This window comes from Grampus griseus (genome assembly GCF_964374135.1).
Source record: "Grampus griseus genome assembly, chromosome: 4".
NCBI classification, from domain to species: Eukaryota; Metazoa; Chordata; class Mammalia; order Artiodactyla; family Delphinidae; genus Grampus; species Grampus griseus.
This window is the reverse complement of record NC_138997.1, coordinates 50,246,373-50,265,841: the sequence shown is the minus strand read 5'-3', so window position 1 is coordinate 50,265,841 and position 19,469 is coordinate 50,246,373. Positions and strand designations below refer to the sequence as shown.

The following is a 19,469-nucleotide window of genomic DNA, read 5'->3' as shown; positions in this document are numbered from 1 at the left end:
CTAGATGTTTTTGTTTTGCTGGTACGTTGTAATCAATCCAGATCTCCTGTTCAGGGTTAAATAAATGCTTATTGTTTGGTTGGTGGGAAGATTGTCCATCATGGTTTGTGACAGGCTGAATTCAGATGTTGGTGGACACAGGCAATCCCAGAGCATTCAGATTAATTCACATATTCACAGTTCTATATTTTAAGAATGTATCAGTGACCTAGAGTCTTGATGTCATATGTACAGATAGCCAGGGCTCTTTGGTATTGTGGTTCCAGGAACTATTCAGTGTAATTTTAAAGATTTTAATGACTGCTTAACGGTGTTTTGAAGTATTACATGGCTTAAAGTGAAACTATAAACTATCTCCCTTTAAGTTTTAATCTATAAAGATGTCTGGCTAGAAAGGAATTGGACTGTAATTAAATGTGAATGTGTTAAATAAAGACTTATATTCAGTATTTGGATATGTAAACTCTGCTTCCTTGAAGAAGTGATCTTGTCTTAAGCTGCATGCCCAGTGCCTGGCACATGGAGTACTCTCAGTGAATATTTACTGAATGAATGAATGAATGAATAGCTCTGGTCCAGATGTAGAATAATGTTGGAAGAGATTTAAATAGAAATAAATAAACCTAGTTGGAAAATTTTATTTTCCTTAGTAACTTGCTGACGTTCTTCCTAATTATAAATAAGCATATACGTATATATATTCTTACATTGTACCAGATTGCCTTCCCTCTAACAATATGAAAATACCTGTTTACCTACAGAATCTGGTTCTGAGCATTTTTTCTTTGAGTTGAATCTCAAATTAGGATGGAAGCATTTATGAATTTTTTTGTATTTGCTGTAAACACTTTATTCCAGTATGGCTTTCCTTTTCATTTACTTAAAAAAAATTTGTTTTATTGAATTATAGTTATTTACAATGTTATGTTAGTTTCAGGTATACAGCAAAGTGATTCAGTTATTTATATGTATGTATGTATGTGTGTGTGTATATATATATATATATATATATATATATATATATATAAAATACTTGGGCTTCCCTGGTGGCGCAGTGGTTAAGAATCCACCTGCCAGTGCAGGTGACACAGGTTTGAGCCCTGGTCTGGGAAGATCCCACATGCCACAGAGCAACTAAGCCCGTGCACCACAACTACTGAGCCCACACACCACAACTACTGAAGCCCGTGCACGTAGTGCCTGTGCTCTGCAACAAGAGAAGCTACCACAAATAGAAGCCTGCGCACTGCAACGAAGAGTAGCCCCTGCTCGCCGCAACTAGAGAAAGCCCGTGCACAGCAACGAAGACCTAACGCATACAAAAATGAATAAATATTTTTAAAAATTTTAATAATACTCAAGGAGAAATTTTTCTTTCAGTTTTTAGATAACCCTCTGATAAGAAATCCTAGAACACAATAAATCATCTTGGAACATATTTCTTGAAGTTTTGTGCTCCTCCTAAAAACCAGACCCTTAAGTAAAAACAAACAAACAAACAAAAACTTGTTTTCAATCGTCCAAAACATTTTCAAAGAAAATCTTTGTCATCCCTTATCTCCTTGTTATTTATGTAGCTCAGAAAGCAAGTACCTAACTTCTTGCTACCAAGGCATAATGGTCTCCTTGGATAGTATAGATACGTGGGCGGGTGGGTAAACTGGTAGATTGGTTTAAGAGAACTGGATAATGTGCCCTTAGCATGTTCCAAGATGGGAGAATTTTTAAGGTACTAGAAAATAATCTAATGCAGAAACTTGGTAAATACAGCAATATCAGAAGGGGAGGGGGAAATTGCCATTAATCAGGAAGGATTTTACTTTTTTCACTTCAAGTTTTTTTTTCTTGCACTTCTGTCCTGTCTACAAAGTTAGGTCTTTGTACTTTAGAGAAGGAAATTATGAATGCCTGAGAGTATGGTATTTAAATGGAAAATCTGCTTTAGTTTTTCTTAAAACACCACCTTTAGCAGAGCAAAGAATTTTGATAGCTAAGTATATAAGGAAAAAAGAGGTGAATTATGTGCTTGTTAAAGTAATTAACTACCTCTTTTACCATCTTTGCTGTGCAGTATTACCCAGTATTAACTGTCTTCCTGTTATCCAGCCCTTTTATCCCACAGAGAGGGGAATTGATGAGGATATGTGCATTGTGTTATGTCTGATCACAGTTTGACTAGCATAGTCTGGAAGTGGGTTGTGCAGGATGAGAGCTAGCAGCCTAATTGCTCTCCCTGCATCAGCAGCATCTATAAAGCATCCTGGGAATTGCTCGCCCTACGTTCAGAGCAGCTGGTCACATGAGCCTGAATTTTCAGTTCAGTTCATTAGTCAGCCATTTTGGTCAACACCCTGCTTACTGCGCACGACCAATCCTATTAGAACTCAGCATCCCAGCTCCTCTGAGCAGATCCTGGAAGTGATTTCTGCAGTTCAGGATTTTTTTTTTAAGCTAAATCGAAAATATTGGTTTATTTTTTGTTCGGTTTTTTTTCTTTTGTACTTTTTTTTTTTTCCTGCACAGAGAAGGAGGATTTTTCACTTACTCATACAGAGGCCAGTTTTTCAAAGCCAGCTAAGGTAGCATCGGCTGTGCAGGATTTCAAGCCTCTGGCTCAGCTGAAAAAGAAGGAGGTAGGGAAGGGAAGATAACAAGAGAGAAGCTGGAAGAAGACAAGCATCATCTTATTTTGCTAGGTGGTAGGAGCTGTCTATGAGAAGAGATAGGGTAGAATTGTTTATCTTGAACAGTTAGTTCTTAAACCATAAGGTGTGTTTTTTTTAACCTCCCCCACCCCGTTTCTTGAGAGCTTTGTTGCAGAGCTTTGGATTGGGGGTTTTTGTTGAGGAGGCTTTATTTTTGTGCGGTGTGTGTGTGTGTGTGTGTGTGTGTGTGTTGTGGTCCCAGCTGAGTCATCATGTCGGCTCTGACGCCTCCCACCGATATGCCGACCCCCACCACTGACAAGATCACACAGGCTGCTATGGAGACCATCTACCTTTGCAAATTCCGAGTGTCTATGGATGGAGAATGGCTCTGCCTGCGAGAGCTGGATGACATCTCACTTACACCTGACCCAGAGCCTACCCACGAAGGTATGGTTAGAACCCATCCACTAGTATCTCACCAGCATCCCCATTGTTACTCGGGCTGGGAGGGTCAGGGAAAGGCAGGAAGAACCCATGCTGTAAACTATTAACAAGCCTGAAAACCTTTCATCCTTACCTACCACCAGCTCCCCTTCTCTACTTTACTGGGAAAAATAATTTTTCCCTGCCCCCTGAGGTATCCTTTCAAAAGATGCTGGTGCTTGTTTAGAGTTCTTTGTCTTGAAGCCTCTAAAAAGAACATTTGAGGTCACTTATCACATCTGACCCTAATCAACAATGAAAAAGCTATTAATTCTGATTAGATGCTAAAATATTATAGAAATTGTAGTGATTCTTAATAAAGATAAAAAAACATGACCATAATTATAGGGTTGTACATGATATAGTTGAAATGCTCATGAAGGGTATCCTATCATCAGGATATAATGTTAAACAGGCTATGATATCTAGAAAATATTTGGTCAAACATTTTTTTCTTTAATAATATAGATTATAAGGTTAGATGAGAAAGCAGTTTTCCATTCAGTGCTTATTTAATGAATATGGTGTCTTAAAAAAGCACAATGCCTTAAAAAGGCATGATTGATAAGGTAATTCCTTCCCATGGAACCTATTGGCCATTGCTTTTTATAAGTTATTTGTGGTATCTATGATGACCCATTTGAAATTTCCACTGTCAGTACCTTTGAGACCTTTGTGGTTCTTGACTTGTGACTTTCTCCCAGAACCTTTTCTAAATTGTGAGAGCGTTTCATCTTCTACCCCTAAATTCTCTTAGTACAGTAAGAAAGAGAATTAACATGAGTCATAATTTGAGTCAAATTGTTTTGTATTTTTATGTAGTGACCTCTTAGCTAGTGTTTATTCTCTACCCTTAAAATAATGAAGACAGAAATGCTCACGTATGAGAATAAATTCTTCATAAAATCTGCCTAATATTTAGACATACTGCAGGATAGAGGGCACAAGGTGAATTGCACTTAGCAATTGGGTTAGGAAAAGTGATTCCTTTCCCTTGACCTAGTGTCATTGCAATCTTATCATGACTCAGATTTCACTCTTTGTGTCTGAAAAGGATTTTATTTTCCCAGTTAGACACTTTTAGAGAGGGTTAACATCACAACACAAAGCATTCATTTGGGTGTGTCTTTAAGGGCAATGTTTAAGTAGTTTTTAAGGCCCTTTGCATCTTTTAACAATTGATTTGTCAGCTGGACAGCTTCCTTTGGCTCTAAGTTTCAGAATGTACACAGGGGTTAGAGGACATCAGCTAGAACTGCATACAATGCCAGTACTGTTAAGAACAGCCTCCAAAGCTTTAAAAATCTTTAGGGAAGAAAAATACATTTTTAGAAGGCTACCAAGAAGTCTTTTAGCAAATGCCTCAATTTGCATATTTTGTTTTAAAATATATTCATTTTGAGAGTCATGTGATATCAAATATTCCCTTAATTATAAAATTTAATGTGTCAGTGTCTCAAAATAACTTTTAACAAATTTAATAATTTGAATACATATTTGTTTTTTGAGCAAGATTCCTGTGAGTGAACAAAAGTGAGCTGTTTGGTTCACATAAGCATTTGTAGTGGTACTGTTTAAATTCAATATGGAGAACTCTGTGATGGAAAATGTATGAGGGCTGCAACCTAAGCTTAAGTGGCACATCCTTAGATTAAGGGAAACAGACAAATAGGAAGTTCCCAACACCTTAGAGTCAACTCTGGAGGGTGTGGAGGAAAATAGAGAAATGCTAACAAATGCATTTTGGAATTCTGCCTTAAATTGGGTAAAAGAAGAAACAATTTCAAATGATTAGCACTAGAAGTAATAAAAGAAAGTCCAGACCCAGGAAAACATCTATAGGTTTAGTGATCTAGGAAACCAGGTAAATAAAATACAGGGATTTTGTTTCCTTGCTCCACTGGCTAACTCTGGATGTCTAAACAGTCATTTGAACCAAAGAAATGTCTGCTTTAATATTGATGCTAGTGACAATTGTTAAGTTTAATTTAGCTACTAACCTTTAAGTGGTGATCACCAGGCCAGTGATAATGGGAATCTTACTGTGTTGACAAAATGGAGCACCTGGTGCCCAGGCACAGGAGTATTCATAGAATACTTCAGACATCTGACCGCGCAAATCCTGCATTGGGGCCCTCTGACTCCCACAAGAGAAAGGGGGCAAAAGCATAATGTATCCTCTTAAGAGGATAATATAGACTAACTTTGTGGCCTCAGCACTACAAGCATTGCGGTTTCCAACTTTTGTTTTCTGAAAACAGTTCCTTCCTTCACTGTGCTGTCCAAAGTGTAGGCCTGGACCTAGAATTTCTGCCTAGCTTAACTCTTAAATACGTGGGAATAAAAACTCACTTAATTATTTCAGTGCTTATTGGTGGTCAAGGAGGTGATCTTTCTCTCACTTCTTTTAATACACTTTTTTTTGAAAAACCTGGAGCAAATCTCCAAACCTTTAATTGTAAGGAGAAGGTTCAGCAAAGGCTTCATCCAGTAAGTGACACTTGGGCTGGGCTCAACCTTGCGTGATAACTAGACCATCACCAGGCTGACACCGTGGCGGGTAGGGGTTGGAGGGGACGTTTCAGACAGTACATAGTGAGCTGGCCAAGCTCGGGTATAACAAGTAGTTAGGACTGGTACCTACCAGATAGTAGGTTAGGAGGATTAAATGAGATACTTAATGTAAAGTGCCCTATAAATTTAGTTATTTGTGTAATAGTTATTCATGGAGCAGTGGTTTGAGCTGCAACAGTTTAAGCCCCATTCTTAAATCTATTGCCGTTTTAGTGTGTATTTCTTTTTTTATATCTAACTTTCTGGAGTAGTCTAAACTAGTTGTTTACCAGACAGACTAAAGGTTAGTAGCTTAAATTCATATAAACGAGAAAATAATCGGTTAAAAATAAAACGCAGTTATCAAGAAATACTTCTTTTCCTATTAACCTTCTTTTAAAGAAGAGGAATCTGACATTGAGAGGTGAAACGCAGATGATCGGTTTAGTACAGTTATAATGTACCGTTTGGTTATAAAGACAGCTATAAGCTTTGAATTATTTTTTTGACTTAGAAAATTTCCTTCTCAAATACAGATAATAAGAGGCAGACTACGAAGAAATGATACATTGAGCAGGCACATTGAGGAGAGAATCTCTGCTCAAGTCTTTGATTTTAGTGTTACTAGAGAGAACTGTATGTGATGGCCGACTTCAGACGTGCTGTTACTGCGTAACTCTGCAGTTTTCCCCTGGTAGTTGCATTTTGCTTTAGTGTTCAATATCTGGCACTTATACTGTAATGTATAAAGAGATAGCTTATATGTAACATCTGTGAGTGTAGTAATGATACTGCACCACATGCAAGGAGTGTGTTTTGGTCTGTCAGTTGGTCAGAAATATTTATTGGGCATCCCTTCATGCAAAGTCCAGTTCTAGAGACTAAGAAATAGGTGGCCCTTGCCCTCAATGAATTCACAGTCAAGGAAAAGAGAGAAAAGAGATGAAACAAAGATGTCAGAGGCTGCTGTAAAACAAGTGTGAACTACTTAGTTGCTAAAGGACAATCCTGTTCCTTAGGAACTGGACATGGAATTCAAAGCCAGGTAACACTTAGAGTGACCACACTTCCCAAAGGACAGTATGGGTGTAGATTTGGGATCAGGTTTTTCCATTCAGTAGGGAATATGCTACTGATATAACAAGCAAGGAAAAATCCCCTGAAGATGAAATGGAAAATGTTTGTTATCTGGTGACTGTGGAAAGTGTCTGGTGCTGAGATAACTCCATTGACATTTACTAACGTACTCTTACTCATTAATATCACTGCACACTAGTAAAACCCCATTCTGCTTGGGACCTGCATATGTTTTAATGAAAAAAGTGCCTGTCCCAGTGGGCATTTTGTCAGGGGAAGCCAAATGGCTGTTTACCAAGAAACTTCATAGCATGAATTCACTACAGTCTAGTGCAGGGCTTCTAAATCTGGAAACCATGATTCAAAAAATTATATGTAAAATTTTACATTTGTGCTTTTTTTTTCCTAGGGGAAAAATCCTTAGGGTCTGTTAGAACCCCCAAAGAAAAAAAGCAGTGTTTAAAAAACACAGTTTTTATCATAAGATCAGAATTTATGCTCCACACTATGCTAGGTCCTGAGGTACAGCACAGTGAATAAGCCCGCTCCTCCGTATTTTCTGAGCTTATTGACAAGTGGGAAGTAGGGTAGTTCAACAAGTAAAATGGCAATCACTGCAGTACCATGGTACAGAGCCAGTGTATGAAATATATATGTATGAAATTATATAAACCAGATTTAAGGCATCTGGCTATTGTAGTTTTCTGCTATGATTAAACAAATAGTGCTGTATGTGTTAGGCCATAAAAGAGGGATTTATGTGCTCCGTTCCACAACAGAAGCTTAATTTTGTCTTTCATTTTAGTTTCCGCAACTACCAGGATCTAATTATGTCACATCCAGATTCCTACACCTACTTTTAGCTTTTCTCCAAACCATTTCTCTTCCTATACTGATTCATTCTTTATAAAATTGCCAAATGAGTCTTCAAGAAAGTAAACTTTTCATTCTTGTACAAGAGCCTGTTTCAGGCAGCCTTTATATTGAATGTAGAATATTCCTGAAAAGGTGGTAGTGGTGGTGGTGGTGTAGCAAGAAGAGATGCTATGTTTTATTGAGCAGCTACTTTGCGCCAGGAACTGTTTCCTCTAAGTAATATAGATGTATTATCTCATTTAATCCTTACAAAAACCCTTTGAGCCTAGGTACTGTTATCCCCATTTTACAAATTGACAGATTCAGAGATGTAGTAAGTGTTGGAGCCTCCATCCAACCCACATGCAGCTCACCTACACCGCAATTCAACAATAGACCTGTGTGTCATAAAGAACATCTTCCTCCCAGTCTCTGGTGACATATTTCCAGTAGTTTTGTACACAATTGAATGTGGCATTGACCAACTTATGTCCAGTCAGTGAGCATCCAAATGAGGCCAAAAGCATGCCAATTGGGGCAGGCTTGCTGATTGCCATCAATTAAATTGGATACCTTAGCATTTTATCCACTTGGGGTTTTTTTTCCTCTTTCCACCCGTTTTTATAAAGCCCATAAAAATATTTACATAGTTGTGCAGATGCTGCGAAGCAGTAAAAATGGCACACTGCTGAAACTGACCTGGTGGGCAGGCAGCACCTTTATGTGCTAAATTTAAAATGTTTCTCAAGTAGATGTGCAAAATGACGTGGAAAGCTGATTGTGGTAGCAGTAATGTTCATGATTATGGATTGTCTGAAACAGTAACGACGTTGAATCCTTATTCTTTAGCTAACTATTCCCATGCCCTTCTTTTGGGTAATTTTACTTATCAAATGTTTTTTCAAACTCCTTTTCAATGCTTACCTATTTCAATTAGGCTGTGATTCTGCACTTTGCCAAAACCCTGATTATTCTTGTTGTTATACTATTCCCGCTTTAGATTCTCCGTGCTGACATTAAATTAGGAAAGGGTTCATCAATGAACCTTTTCCAACAAGTCCAATATCCTTCATCTCCTGAATCGTTGGATACTGTCTGTGTCACTTGATTGAATGCACTTTAAATCATTCTCCAGTGATTTATTTTAACCTATGTGATTCATACTTTATGAGATTATACAGAAAGTTCTTTAGGGTAAAACTTTTGCATCCTTCAGAAGGCCTTATATTACTGTGTACTGTTTATTGTAGCTATCTACCACACTTTAGGTGAACTCATTAATGCCTCATAACCCCAGAAAATAATCATTCTTAAAAGAAAAGTTTATGAAAAGATTATTGGAATACCTTCCCTCCATTACACATAACTTACGTTTCTGGGTATTTTAAATTTTTAAAAATCATTTATCTCATATTATAGACTCATTGTATCTTATTTCAAAAATGGAAGTTTAGGGCTTCCCTGGTGGCGCAGTGGTTGAGAGTCCGCCTGCCGATGCAGGGGACACGGGTTCGTGCCCTGGTCCGGGAAGATCCCACATGCCGTGGAGCGGCTGGGCCCGTGACCCATGGCCGCTGAGCCTGCGGGTCTGGAGCCTGTGCTCCGCTACGGGAGAGGCCACAACAGTGAGAGACCCGCGTACCGCAAAAAAAAAAAAGGAAGTTTAGTACAACAAATAATTTGTTGTTGTTGTTTAAAATATCTATGAATAATATTCAGTGCTGATGAAAGTGTGGGAAGGCTCAGATAGGGCTCTGCTAGTAGGATATATATTGGTACAGCCTTTTTGGAAATCTCTTTATCGGTGTGAACCAAGAGCCTTGAAAAATTAAGTTCCAGTTGTTTTACCAGATATCTATCCTAAGGAGATAATCAAAGATAAAGGCAAAATATATAGGTATATATATTTATCACTGTATTATGATTTATAGTAGCAAAACTTTAAATGCAACTTAAATAACCTAATAGGAAAATTGTTCAATAAATTGTAGAGCATCAATACAACAAACACTAATAATGGTGTTGTGGAAGAATATTTAATGGCAGGGAGTATTTTTTTAAATATAGTAAGTTTTATGGGCTTCCTTGTGGCGCAGTGGTTAAGAATTAACCTGCCAATGCAGGGGACACGGGTTCGTGCCCCGGTCTGGGAAGATCCCACATGCCGCGGAGCGGCTAGGCCCGTGAGCCATGGCCGCTGAGCCTGCGCGTCCGGAGCCTGTGCTCCGCAACGGGAGAGGCTGCAACAGTGAGAGGCCCACATACCGCAAAAAATAAATAAATAAAATAAAATAAAATATAGTAAGTTTTAAAAACTGTCTCCCAAGCCACATATACACTGTGGTCACAGTTTTTTTTGCTGCGTTGGGTCTTAGTTGCCACAATTTGATTTAAATATAGGTACACGTACACACAAGTGAAAGGAAATGTACCAAAAATGTAAAAAAGTGGTTTTCTCTGGATAGTGGAACTACAGATGATTTTTATAGTCTTCATACTTCATTATGTCTTCCAAATATTCTACAAGAGGATATATTACTATAATCAAGAAACAATGTTATTTTTTTCTTTAAAGAAAAAAGCTTAATGCAAACTGTAGATGTGCAGTCATCCATCTTTCTAACTCAGAGTTAAGTACCTTACATGACAGAGTTTCCAACAGCCATGAATAGGAGAAATAGCCTAAAAGTGGAGCTACTGGGCTTCCCTGGTGGTGCAGTGGTTGAGAGTCCACCTGCCGATGCGGGGGACACGGGTTCGTGCCCCGGTCCGGGAAGATCCCACATGCCGCGGAGCGGCTGGGCCCGTGAGCCATAGCCGCTGAGCCTGCGCGGCCAGAGCCTGTGCTCCTCAACGGGAAAGGCCACAACAGTGAGAGGCCCTCGTACCGGAAAAAAAAAAAAAAGTGGAGCTACTGCTTTAGATTCAATTTCCACTATAATTTTTTAATATTTCTAGTAAACATCTTGAGTTTTTCCAGGTCACAGGTCAGGGTTTGTTTTTTGGCATGCTTTGTTTTCAGAGCTGTCTAAATGCTGCATGCTGTGCACAAGGGTGACCCACAGCACTTAGACTTAGGTACATTTAGTACAGCATTTGATTTATTCCTTTCCTGTGTTCAGAAAATAAAACCTGAGTTGTTAGGATTCTCTGTTTTACAGAATCGTGTTGTTCTTTGCTTTCGCTCTGGCACTCCTCCTTTTGTAATCTGCCCTCAGTGAGATTATTGGAATATCTGTTGCCACCAACCCGGTTAGCCTCATAGTCAGGTTCTCTCGAGTTGTGATTACGTGTGCACAAGGCAGTCTTCGTGAACTTCTCAAAGTGAAGAGGTTATAGCTTTTACTACCATCTCAGAAGCCTACCAGACAAAGTTCTTTGGACAAGGTTCATCCCTTCTTGTTGTTCTGCTCTGGGAATAGTCTGGCTAGTCACCTTTCCAAGGTAAGTTTTACCCACTTGCCTCTGAGATTTTATAAAGTCCTAAATCTGGGAGAGAAGTATCAGCAGAGTTCCATTTGTACCTCAATCTGTAATGAAACCATAGAAGAGCTACATGTTTCCTCTGAGCTGACTGTAATGTGCTCTCCCTAAAATCAGCTTTCTCCTTCTGATTTCAGGTCTGCTTTCAATTTCTTCCCAACTCCCTAGTACTCCTGTCACTGGAGTCTGCTTTAGTGCCCTGTCATTAATCACAGTGCCTTACTACTGTCTTTCCTCTTTATTGGTGAGCTTTTTCTGGACCGTTTTTGAACGGAACTTTTACTTTAATTTGTGACTTTCTTAGTGTAGTTCACATTAACTCTTCTTTAGGTTATCAGCGCCTAGTGCCAGAAGGTTATTTGTCCTAAGCTAATCATGGACATCTTTGTCATTTTCCAGAGGTACATGCTGTACCAGATTAGATAACTAATACTCAGTGATGGATCTCAGATTGGAATTCAAGCTGTTGGATTCCCAAGCCTGGGTACCTGTGAGACCTGGCTAGGAAGAGAGCAAGGCTGTCACTTGAGAGCGCCCACAGTATTCTCTGTGCTTCAGTGTGGTTCTGTATTATTTTGGGTTTGTTGGTTGTGCCCCTTTTTTGGGAAGGTGGAGAGTATAATGGGGCATGATTTTCCTTTGCTGTTGTTCTAACCCCACTGGGACTGCTATGAAGTACTTTTGAGTACAGGGAAGTAAATACTAAAATTCATTCCCTTGCAATTTTTTTGTATTTGAACTTTGCCAGAGAACAAATAGCTGAATTTGATGAGCTTAGAAACACATGTGTAGAGGGACAGTGAAACATACTTATTGTCAAATGACCCCTAAGTATTTATTTTTCATCATAATTAAATTTCCCCCAATAAAAAAATATTATATCAGCATATTGAAAATACTGGGGTTCTCTTAGAAAAATATATTTAGAATTATATATATATATATGAATTTTAGTGAAAACGACTTTATTTTTAAAGTTGTATAATATACTCTCATTTAAGAGTCACAGAATACAGACAAGTAAAAATATATAAAACAGTAGAATTCACCTAAAATTCTAGCACCTATCAGTAACCACTGGTAAGGTCTAGCAACCTGATTCTCTTTTTTAATATATACACATGTGGTTCGTTTACAAACTCGCACAATTTTATGCATGTAAGGTCATCACATACCTGTCTTGTGTGACCTGCCGTTCTTCTCTCCACTTCAGTAAATAGAAATCTCTACTGCCTCATTTAATGTCTTCACTTGTTTGGATGTGCCATGATTTCTTTACTCCCTTATTATAGATACTTAGGTTATTTCAAAATTAGGCTACCCCAAACAGTTTTGGTACATCATTATGTTTATAAATTGAACACTTTTCACTTGAACAATTTCATTTTTAGAAGTGGAATTTCTGGGTCAAATAGTAATATATTTTACTTTTTTTATACACATTTCCAAGCTGCAGTAAACATTAAAAAAAAATTTAATGCCATGGTGTCATGAATTTTCATATTGGCTGCTTCTTTGCAACTCATTTTCATCTTTTGCCACTGCAGTTGGTTGTGGTTTCCCACACTATTAAAATCTGAACTTTCAAAGGAAACAGTTGTGGGGTTTTAGGACAGTTGATTCAGCAGCTGCAAACTGCATGATAATGTTTTATCTGGTTTTTTTTGGGGGGGGGGTTCTTTGAACTAGTGACAGTGTCCTAGCAGAAGAGAATGAGTTTTACTGTTGATTGTACAGTGAGAAATTTCACACTTCTCTAAGATTGCTATGGTTTACTTTCTACAATGAAAAGGCTGCTGGAATTTCTTTTTTCTTTCTCCAAGAGCTGTAAAACTTAGGGTATGTATGAGATGTACTCTGTGTTATCTGAGAATTTCACAGTGTCCTCTTTTACGGGCAGCAGCTACCCAGTTGAGGTCCAGTTAGTCAGAGACGTTATTTTCTGCCATTGCAGCCATTCAGGCAAGAGGGCAAAGGGTCTCCTGATGCAGTGGAGGCCCCTTTTTTTCATCCCCTCACTCCCCGTCAGGCCCTGTGTCACCTAGCTGCTCACCTGACTTAGGAATCTGTTTTATCTAATACCAATCCCTTTTTACCTTGTGTCATAGTTACATAGTTCTCCTCAAGGGCAGTGTCTGTGGATATTTCATCTTTGTCTCTTCTGTACAGATTAACTGTCCTAACTGCCTTAGTAAAGCCCTGTGCTCCCCGTTCGTGCTCAGCAAATATTAAACGGCTCAAATGTTGATAACTGTATTGGAAAAACCTGCATTCCTCCTCTTGCGTCTCTCTTTTACTTTCACACAGAACACTTCACTTCCGACACTTCTTGTCACCAAATGTGTGGGATTTTTCCCAATACCAAGCAATTCCATGACACCAGCTGGGTGTCCCACAATTTAACTCCTTTCTGACTCTGTCTACCTGGAGATAACATCAGATCCCACAGATCAAAGGCTCAGACCCTCAAGACTGTTCCCTCCCAGCCCACAACCATAACACTTCAGCTGCCAAATGCAAGTTGTAGGGCCCCAGGTCACCCACCACTTCTCTCTGGCTGGGCTACAAATCACAGATTCCCATGACCTCTCTCTTATATTCAGTTATTTGCTAAAGAGCTCACAGAACTCAGGGAAACACTTAACTTAACGTTTGCCAGTTTATTAGAGGATATGATAAAGGAAACAGATGCACAGCCAGATGAAGGGATACGTAGGGTGAGGTCTGGGAGGGCCCAGAGCGCAGGAGCTTCTGTCCCTGTCTAGTTGGAATGCATCGCCCTCCCCGTGTGTGAATGTGTTCACCAACCTGAAAGCTTTCAAACCCCATACTATTGGGATTTTAAGGAGCCTTCCTCACATGGATAAGACCAATTTTTAACTCCATTTTCAGCCCCTCTCGTCTCTTCAGAGAGGTGGGGGAGTGTTGCTGATAATTCCAAGCTTCTAATGATGGGAACCAGATCCCATTCAGGAGCCACCCAGAGTCACCTGATTAGAACAAAAGATGCTCCTACTGTTCTTAGCACTTAGGAATTTATACGGTTTCAGGAGGCCTCTGTCAGGGACTGGGCATGAAAACCAAAGATATATTTCTTATTATAAATCACAGTGTCACAGTAACTTTTTTTTTTTTTTTTTTTTTTGGTGGTACGCGGGCCTCTCACTGTTGTGGCCTCTCCCATTGCGGAGCACAGGCTCCGGACGCGCAGACTCAGCGGCCATGGCTCACGGGCCCAGCCGCTCCATGGCATGTGGGATCTTCCCGGACCGGGGCACGAGCCCGTGTCCGCTGCATCGGCAGGCGGACTCTCAACCACTGCGCCACCAGGGAAGCCCCACAGTAACTTAATATTACCTTTTCCAGGACCATTTGTATTTCTTTGCAGATATTTTTGTTTTTTATTATACTTTGAGGAGAAGATAGACCTTGGCCTAAATTACTGGTTTATTATAGCAGGACCTCTTAGCATTTTTTTTAAGTTAGCTTGACAGTTCCTCTGCTAATATTATTATTAGGTTACCAACCTAATTATATTATTGTTTAACAGTGTCTCAGCTGCTAAATTTGTCCTTGTTCTACTTACATTGACTTATGTTCTTTCCCTGTGTTTAATAGTTTAGTTTTTTTGTTTGTTTGTTTGTTTGTTTTCCCAATCCCATTACCTCTATTTCCTTTGAATAATTATGGCAAATATACTTAGAGGACTCCAGTTTGTAGCCAAATCAAAATACAGGGCACATATTGGTTTCTTATAAATGTAAAGTTGACATTGAGTACCTGTGATTTGCTAAGTACTTTAAATTAATTAACATTCACTTTCACAACAGTCCTTCAGAGTTATTTGTGATCAGTGGTTGGGGCTTCAGGAAGGCTGTCCCCTCAAGAAACTCTCAAGAAACTCTAGTAAACTTTTAAAAAGTAACACTCTAAATCAAAGACACCTAGCCTCAAGGAGACAGTGTAACTTGGTTGCTTTTGTCTCTAAACTTGACTGCAACTCCCTTGTCTATAGTAATAATACTCCTGAAGAGAGAACATATCGAGAAGAGAGATCTCACAAGCCTGGGTACATAAACAATGGAGAAGCACTTTGAGTCTATTCCAGTGCTTCTCAGGAGGGATGGAGCTTCAGCTCTCCCTCATGGAGAGAAAAAAGAAGTAGCTATGCAGGGTCCAGTGTCAAAGCTAGGCCCTCTTTTACCAGACCACACTGCATCATCATTGAGTCACCACGTACCGTAAGAACAACTATTTTACAGTACCACCTAATTAAATATTTCCAGAGCTAAGTAAATTAGTCTCCATGTTTAGCCGGGAAATGGTTCAGTGAACCTCAAATAACCTATGCTTCCTAATTCAGGGCCTTTGTATAGTTCCAGCCTGTCTCTTATCTCTTGACTTTAAAAGATGTCTTTGTTCATATGCATCTTAAAAATAAGATGATAGAGTCTGTTAGGAGCAGCATTTTTAACTGCTTTAAATCCAAGCGTTTAGAGTGGAGTGGTGGTCCTGACATTGCATTGGTCTCATGGCACCACACCCTGTGACAATCCACTTGGCATTTATAAGGTATGCACTCTTTTCCTTATGAGTCAGTGTTTTGAGTGAACTGAGGCTGTCTGTTTAGCCAGAGTAACTTTGGAAGCTCCCCTTTACCATTCACTTTAACATAGTGCACATCTGGCACAATTCTGATTGCTACAGCTCTGCACTGTGCATTATCTAGAGCAAAATTTTAATCCAGACCTATCTTTTGTATCAACCAGCAAGGCTTTAGATTATGCTTCTTTGCAATTTGTGAATATGTATTATGATACAAATTAAAGGTAATATAGTTTTTTAGACCAGGCAAAACATGCTCAAGTCAACAAAGTATTATCCCTAGAAAAAGGAAATGTTCTGGGAAAGAGAAGAGTTGGTCATGCTGCCACCCACCTCTTTGATTCATGTATTACATACTTTTGTTTTTATTGTTGTTGTTTTAATAATTTGAGCATATTCCAGAGGGCACAATTTTTAAAAATCTTTTATAAATCCTTCTTTGGGGGTTATAAAAGAGCATTATGGTATCCATTCTTTATTACAATAAAACTGTGAGCATGCCAAGGTAAAGTGGGTAACAACTTTAAAAGGAGAAAACATACCTTTTACCTTTCTGGGGAGGAGGGCTCTTTTAAATTGATTCCATCACTCTGACACTCATAATTTTAAATGTTGTTTTAGAAACAAAACAAAATATGTCTGGTTGGAACAGAAAAGTGCTCTAGGTGGCCCATGCCAAGGGGAAAATCAGAGAGATCCCTTGTACCCACACCCATTTCCAACTAGAAATTCAGTTTCCTGAGCTCTTCTTTGCACAAATCTTGGAGTTTCTTTATATTTTGCTTTAATAGAGTAGACTTTTATTAGGTGACAAATGTAGTTTTTAGTTAAAGAAATGAAGAATAAAATAGGAAGTCACCTTACGGATTTTCACAAGGTCACATGGCAAGTCTGTATGGCAAACATGATCGTTAAAAGACTATTCTTATGAATCTATAATCCTACATAATATAAATCTGTAGCATAGTATATTTTCAGAGGATTATACTTGAAAATCATATATGCAAATGTATATATATGATGTCTTTTAACACAAATTCATTGTAAAATAATAATATTGTGCTTTTTCTGTATGAGATACTTTCTAAGTGTTCTAGACATAAATCCAAAAAAAAGCTCTTAAAGCCAAAAGCATTTTTCATAAATTTGCCTGAACTCATTTGATGCTAAAACATGACCTGAATTTACTTCAGGCTATTTATAGTCTTTATCCTATTTAATCTGAATATCCATATGTGTCCTGCAGAAATGCTGATGTGCTTGTTTGTGAAGTGCTGTCTCAGGCCGTGCTGGTTCTACATGTTGGCCTCAGTATATGCCGTTTTACCTTTCTAAAAAAAATAAAATTCTGCCTTTCAGAATACATTTGGCCAGAAAATATTCAGCTAAAAGATTTTGGACCTGTATTTGCTCTTTTTACTCCTTGCAGCAGGGCTGTAAGATAGGTAATCCTCTTGTCCATGGTTTATAGATGAGGAAACTGACTGAGGAAAAACAGATGAAGTACCTGGATCAAGGTCATACAAACAGTAAGGGGTGGAGCTGGGACGTGAGCCCGAGTGTTCCAGCTCCTGAGTCTGTTCTCTGAACTATCATGTTCTCCTACCTCTGTTTATAAAGTGACTTGCTTGGGATGTTGACAGAAGTTAGGAATTTAATCCTGGTTCTCAGAGCTGTACTCCTGTGCTTGGTTTTCTAAGTCATTGATTTCTAAACTTTTGAATTGGGGAACGGTACAAGTGTAATAGGGTATAGGTACTTGCATTCTTTTTATATTACCTTTTATATTACTTTTTATATTGCCTATCTTTGTGTCTGACCTAACCAATAATCTCTATATATGTAGTTTTCAAAAAAGTTCCATTTTAATCACATATCACTTTACTAGATCCCCATCTGCTTCCCTGTTTTCTGAATTTAAATTTTAACTTTTTATATATTTGTGGGGTTTTTTGCACGTCTTTACAGGATAACTGAACATATATTTCACATTAGAATGAATGCTTACATTCCACTTGAAAATCACTATGCCACGTGAGAACCAAAGTTGACCAGTTTAATTACAGTGTTAATATAATGAACTAGTGAGTAGGACAAATGATAAATTCTTTTTCTGGATCATTACTCCAAGTTATTGCTTCAGACCCTATGCTGGCTTCCATGATAAATTTTTCAAGAAAGAGGGCTTGTCATGGGCAAAGTATTCTTTGCCCATTTTCTCATTTCTGTTATGCTTCATCCTCTGAGAACTTACCTTTATTTGTATTTGCGTATTTACACATATAAAATTCACATGATTTGGTGGGTTTAATTATGAATATTGCAGTTGTGTATAATACCATGGTTTCAGAGTTACTGAAGGATGAACCTAATCCATTTTTTAAAAAATTTCTATAGGTTCTCAAAATTCATTTCAGAACAGATAATGATCTTACAGCTTTAAGACACTATTAGAAGACACTATAATAAAGTATCTATTATATTTGTAATTGTGACATCTGTGTCCTTTTGTCTCACATGGAATATTCTGTATACAAGAACACTGAGTTTATAGTAAGAGGGGAGAGAGAGTACTATACTTTTAACTGAATAAACATCTGTCTTTTTTGAATTATAAGTGATTTATCTTCAAAACAGCAACTTTTCCTTTATTTTTGTTTGGGGGAAGGAGAGCTGTTTGGGTGGAAGGCTCGGGAAAGGTATTTAGGGTATTCTTTGGTTGTTTTAGGAAAAGTCACTAGTTTTGCATCATGATATTTGGCCTGAGTCTAAAAAACATTCCACATGTTTTTTTAGCTTCACTGAAGGGATCAAAAGAAATACTGAATGAGGTCAGTGTTGTGTACACTAGAATACAGAGTCTCATCTTGATTTTCAGTGGGAAAATAAAGTCTGTTATTTATGGGATATACAGATCCCATAGAAAATCTGTGAAATTAGAAGCCTTGAAATTATTAATCTTAGCTTTGAGACCTATTTAATAGTCATAGTTGATATTTCTGCTCGGTTAGTGTCACATTCCTCTTTGGGTATGTTCCCAGCGCTTTTCACTGCTAATCTCTGAGTTAAGCCCAAAGAGTTCTAGGCATCTCCCTTTCAGTTATCCCTTTTGAAACCTTGTTTTTAATAACACTTTTCTTTCTTGGCTTGCATGACATTTTATCTTTCTTTTCCTTTCTTTTTGCTGTTTGCAAAGACTCTTGGGAGGATTTGACAGATTTGGTGGAGCAAATGCGCGATGATACAGAAGGTGCGTGCCACACCAACATCTTTCAGTTTTCTTTTTCTTTTCTTTTTTTTTTTAATCTTCTAACCACCTTTTGATTGTTTTCCATAAGAGGAAGTGTCTGCTTTAGGTTTTATTTCCCATGACTGTAACTGGAGCAGTAAGCATATTCGCCAGATTTTCCATGCAGGTACTTCGCACAGGATTAGGTTTTCAGAGTCTTGCATTTAAAAATCTTTATCTTTCTGGTTCCAAGTAAAGTGGGATTAATATATGTTTATGCTGTTCCTTTAAGATACTAATATGTTCAAAGGGGACTTTATTTCAAGATTATATCATTTTTCTATGGCTGTTTTTTCATGTGTTAGGAAGATGTAAATTTTTTATCATTCATGAAAAGAAATATATATATCTATATGTATTACCATGAACAAGCAGTTTAAAAACAAACAGATCCCAGGAACTTCAAGTACCTGGAATGTTGCTCTGATTTGTAGATTTCCCAGAACATTAAGTCATTTTGAGCTTGGTCATGTAAT

At 38.2% G+C, this 19,469-nt stretch overlaps 1 protein-coding gene across 5 annotated transcripts in view; it reads left to right on the top strand.

The window, feature by feature from the left end:
* Window positions 1-19,469, top strand: part of RUFY3 (RUN and FYVE domain containing 3) — an 84,192-nt gene that overhangs the window by 13,252 nt on the left and 51,471 nt on the right. For 2 of the 5 annotated variants that reach the window (XM_082653810.1, XM_082653812.1), the window contains exon 1: window positions 2,384-3,095. The exons of the other annotated variants lie outside the window; for them this stretch is intronic. In XM_082653810.1, the coding sequence (XP_082509936.1) occupies window positions 2,918-3,095 (178 nt within the window). In that variant the 5' untranslated portion in view covers window positions 2,384-2,917. Of the gene's footprint in view, window positions 1-2,383; window positions 3,096-19,469 lie in introns of those variants that run through there. 5 annotated transcript variants of the gene reach the window in all.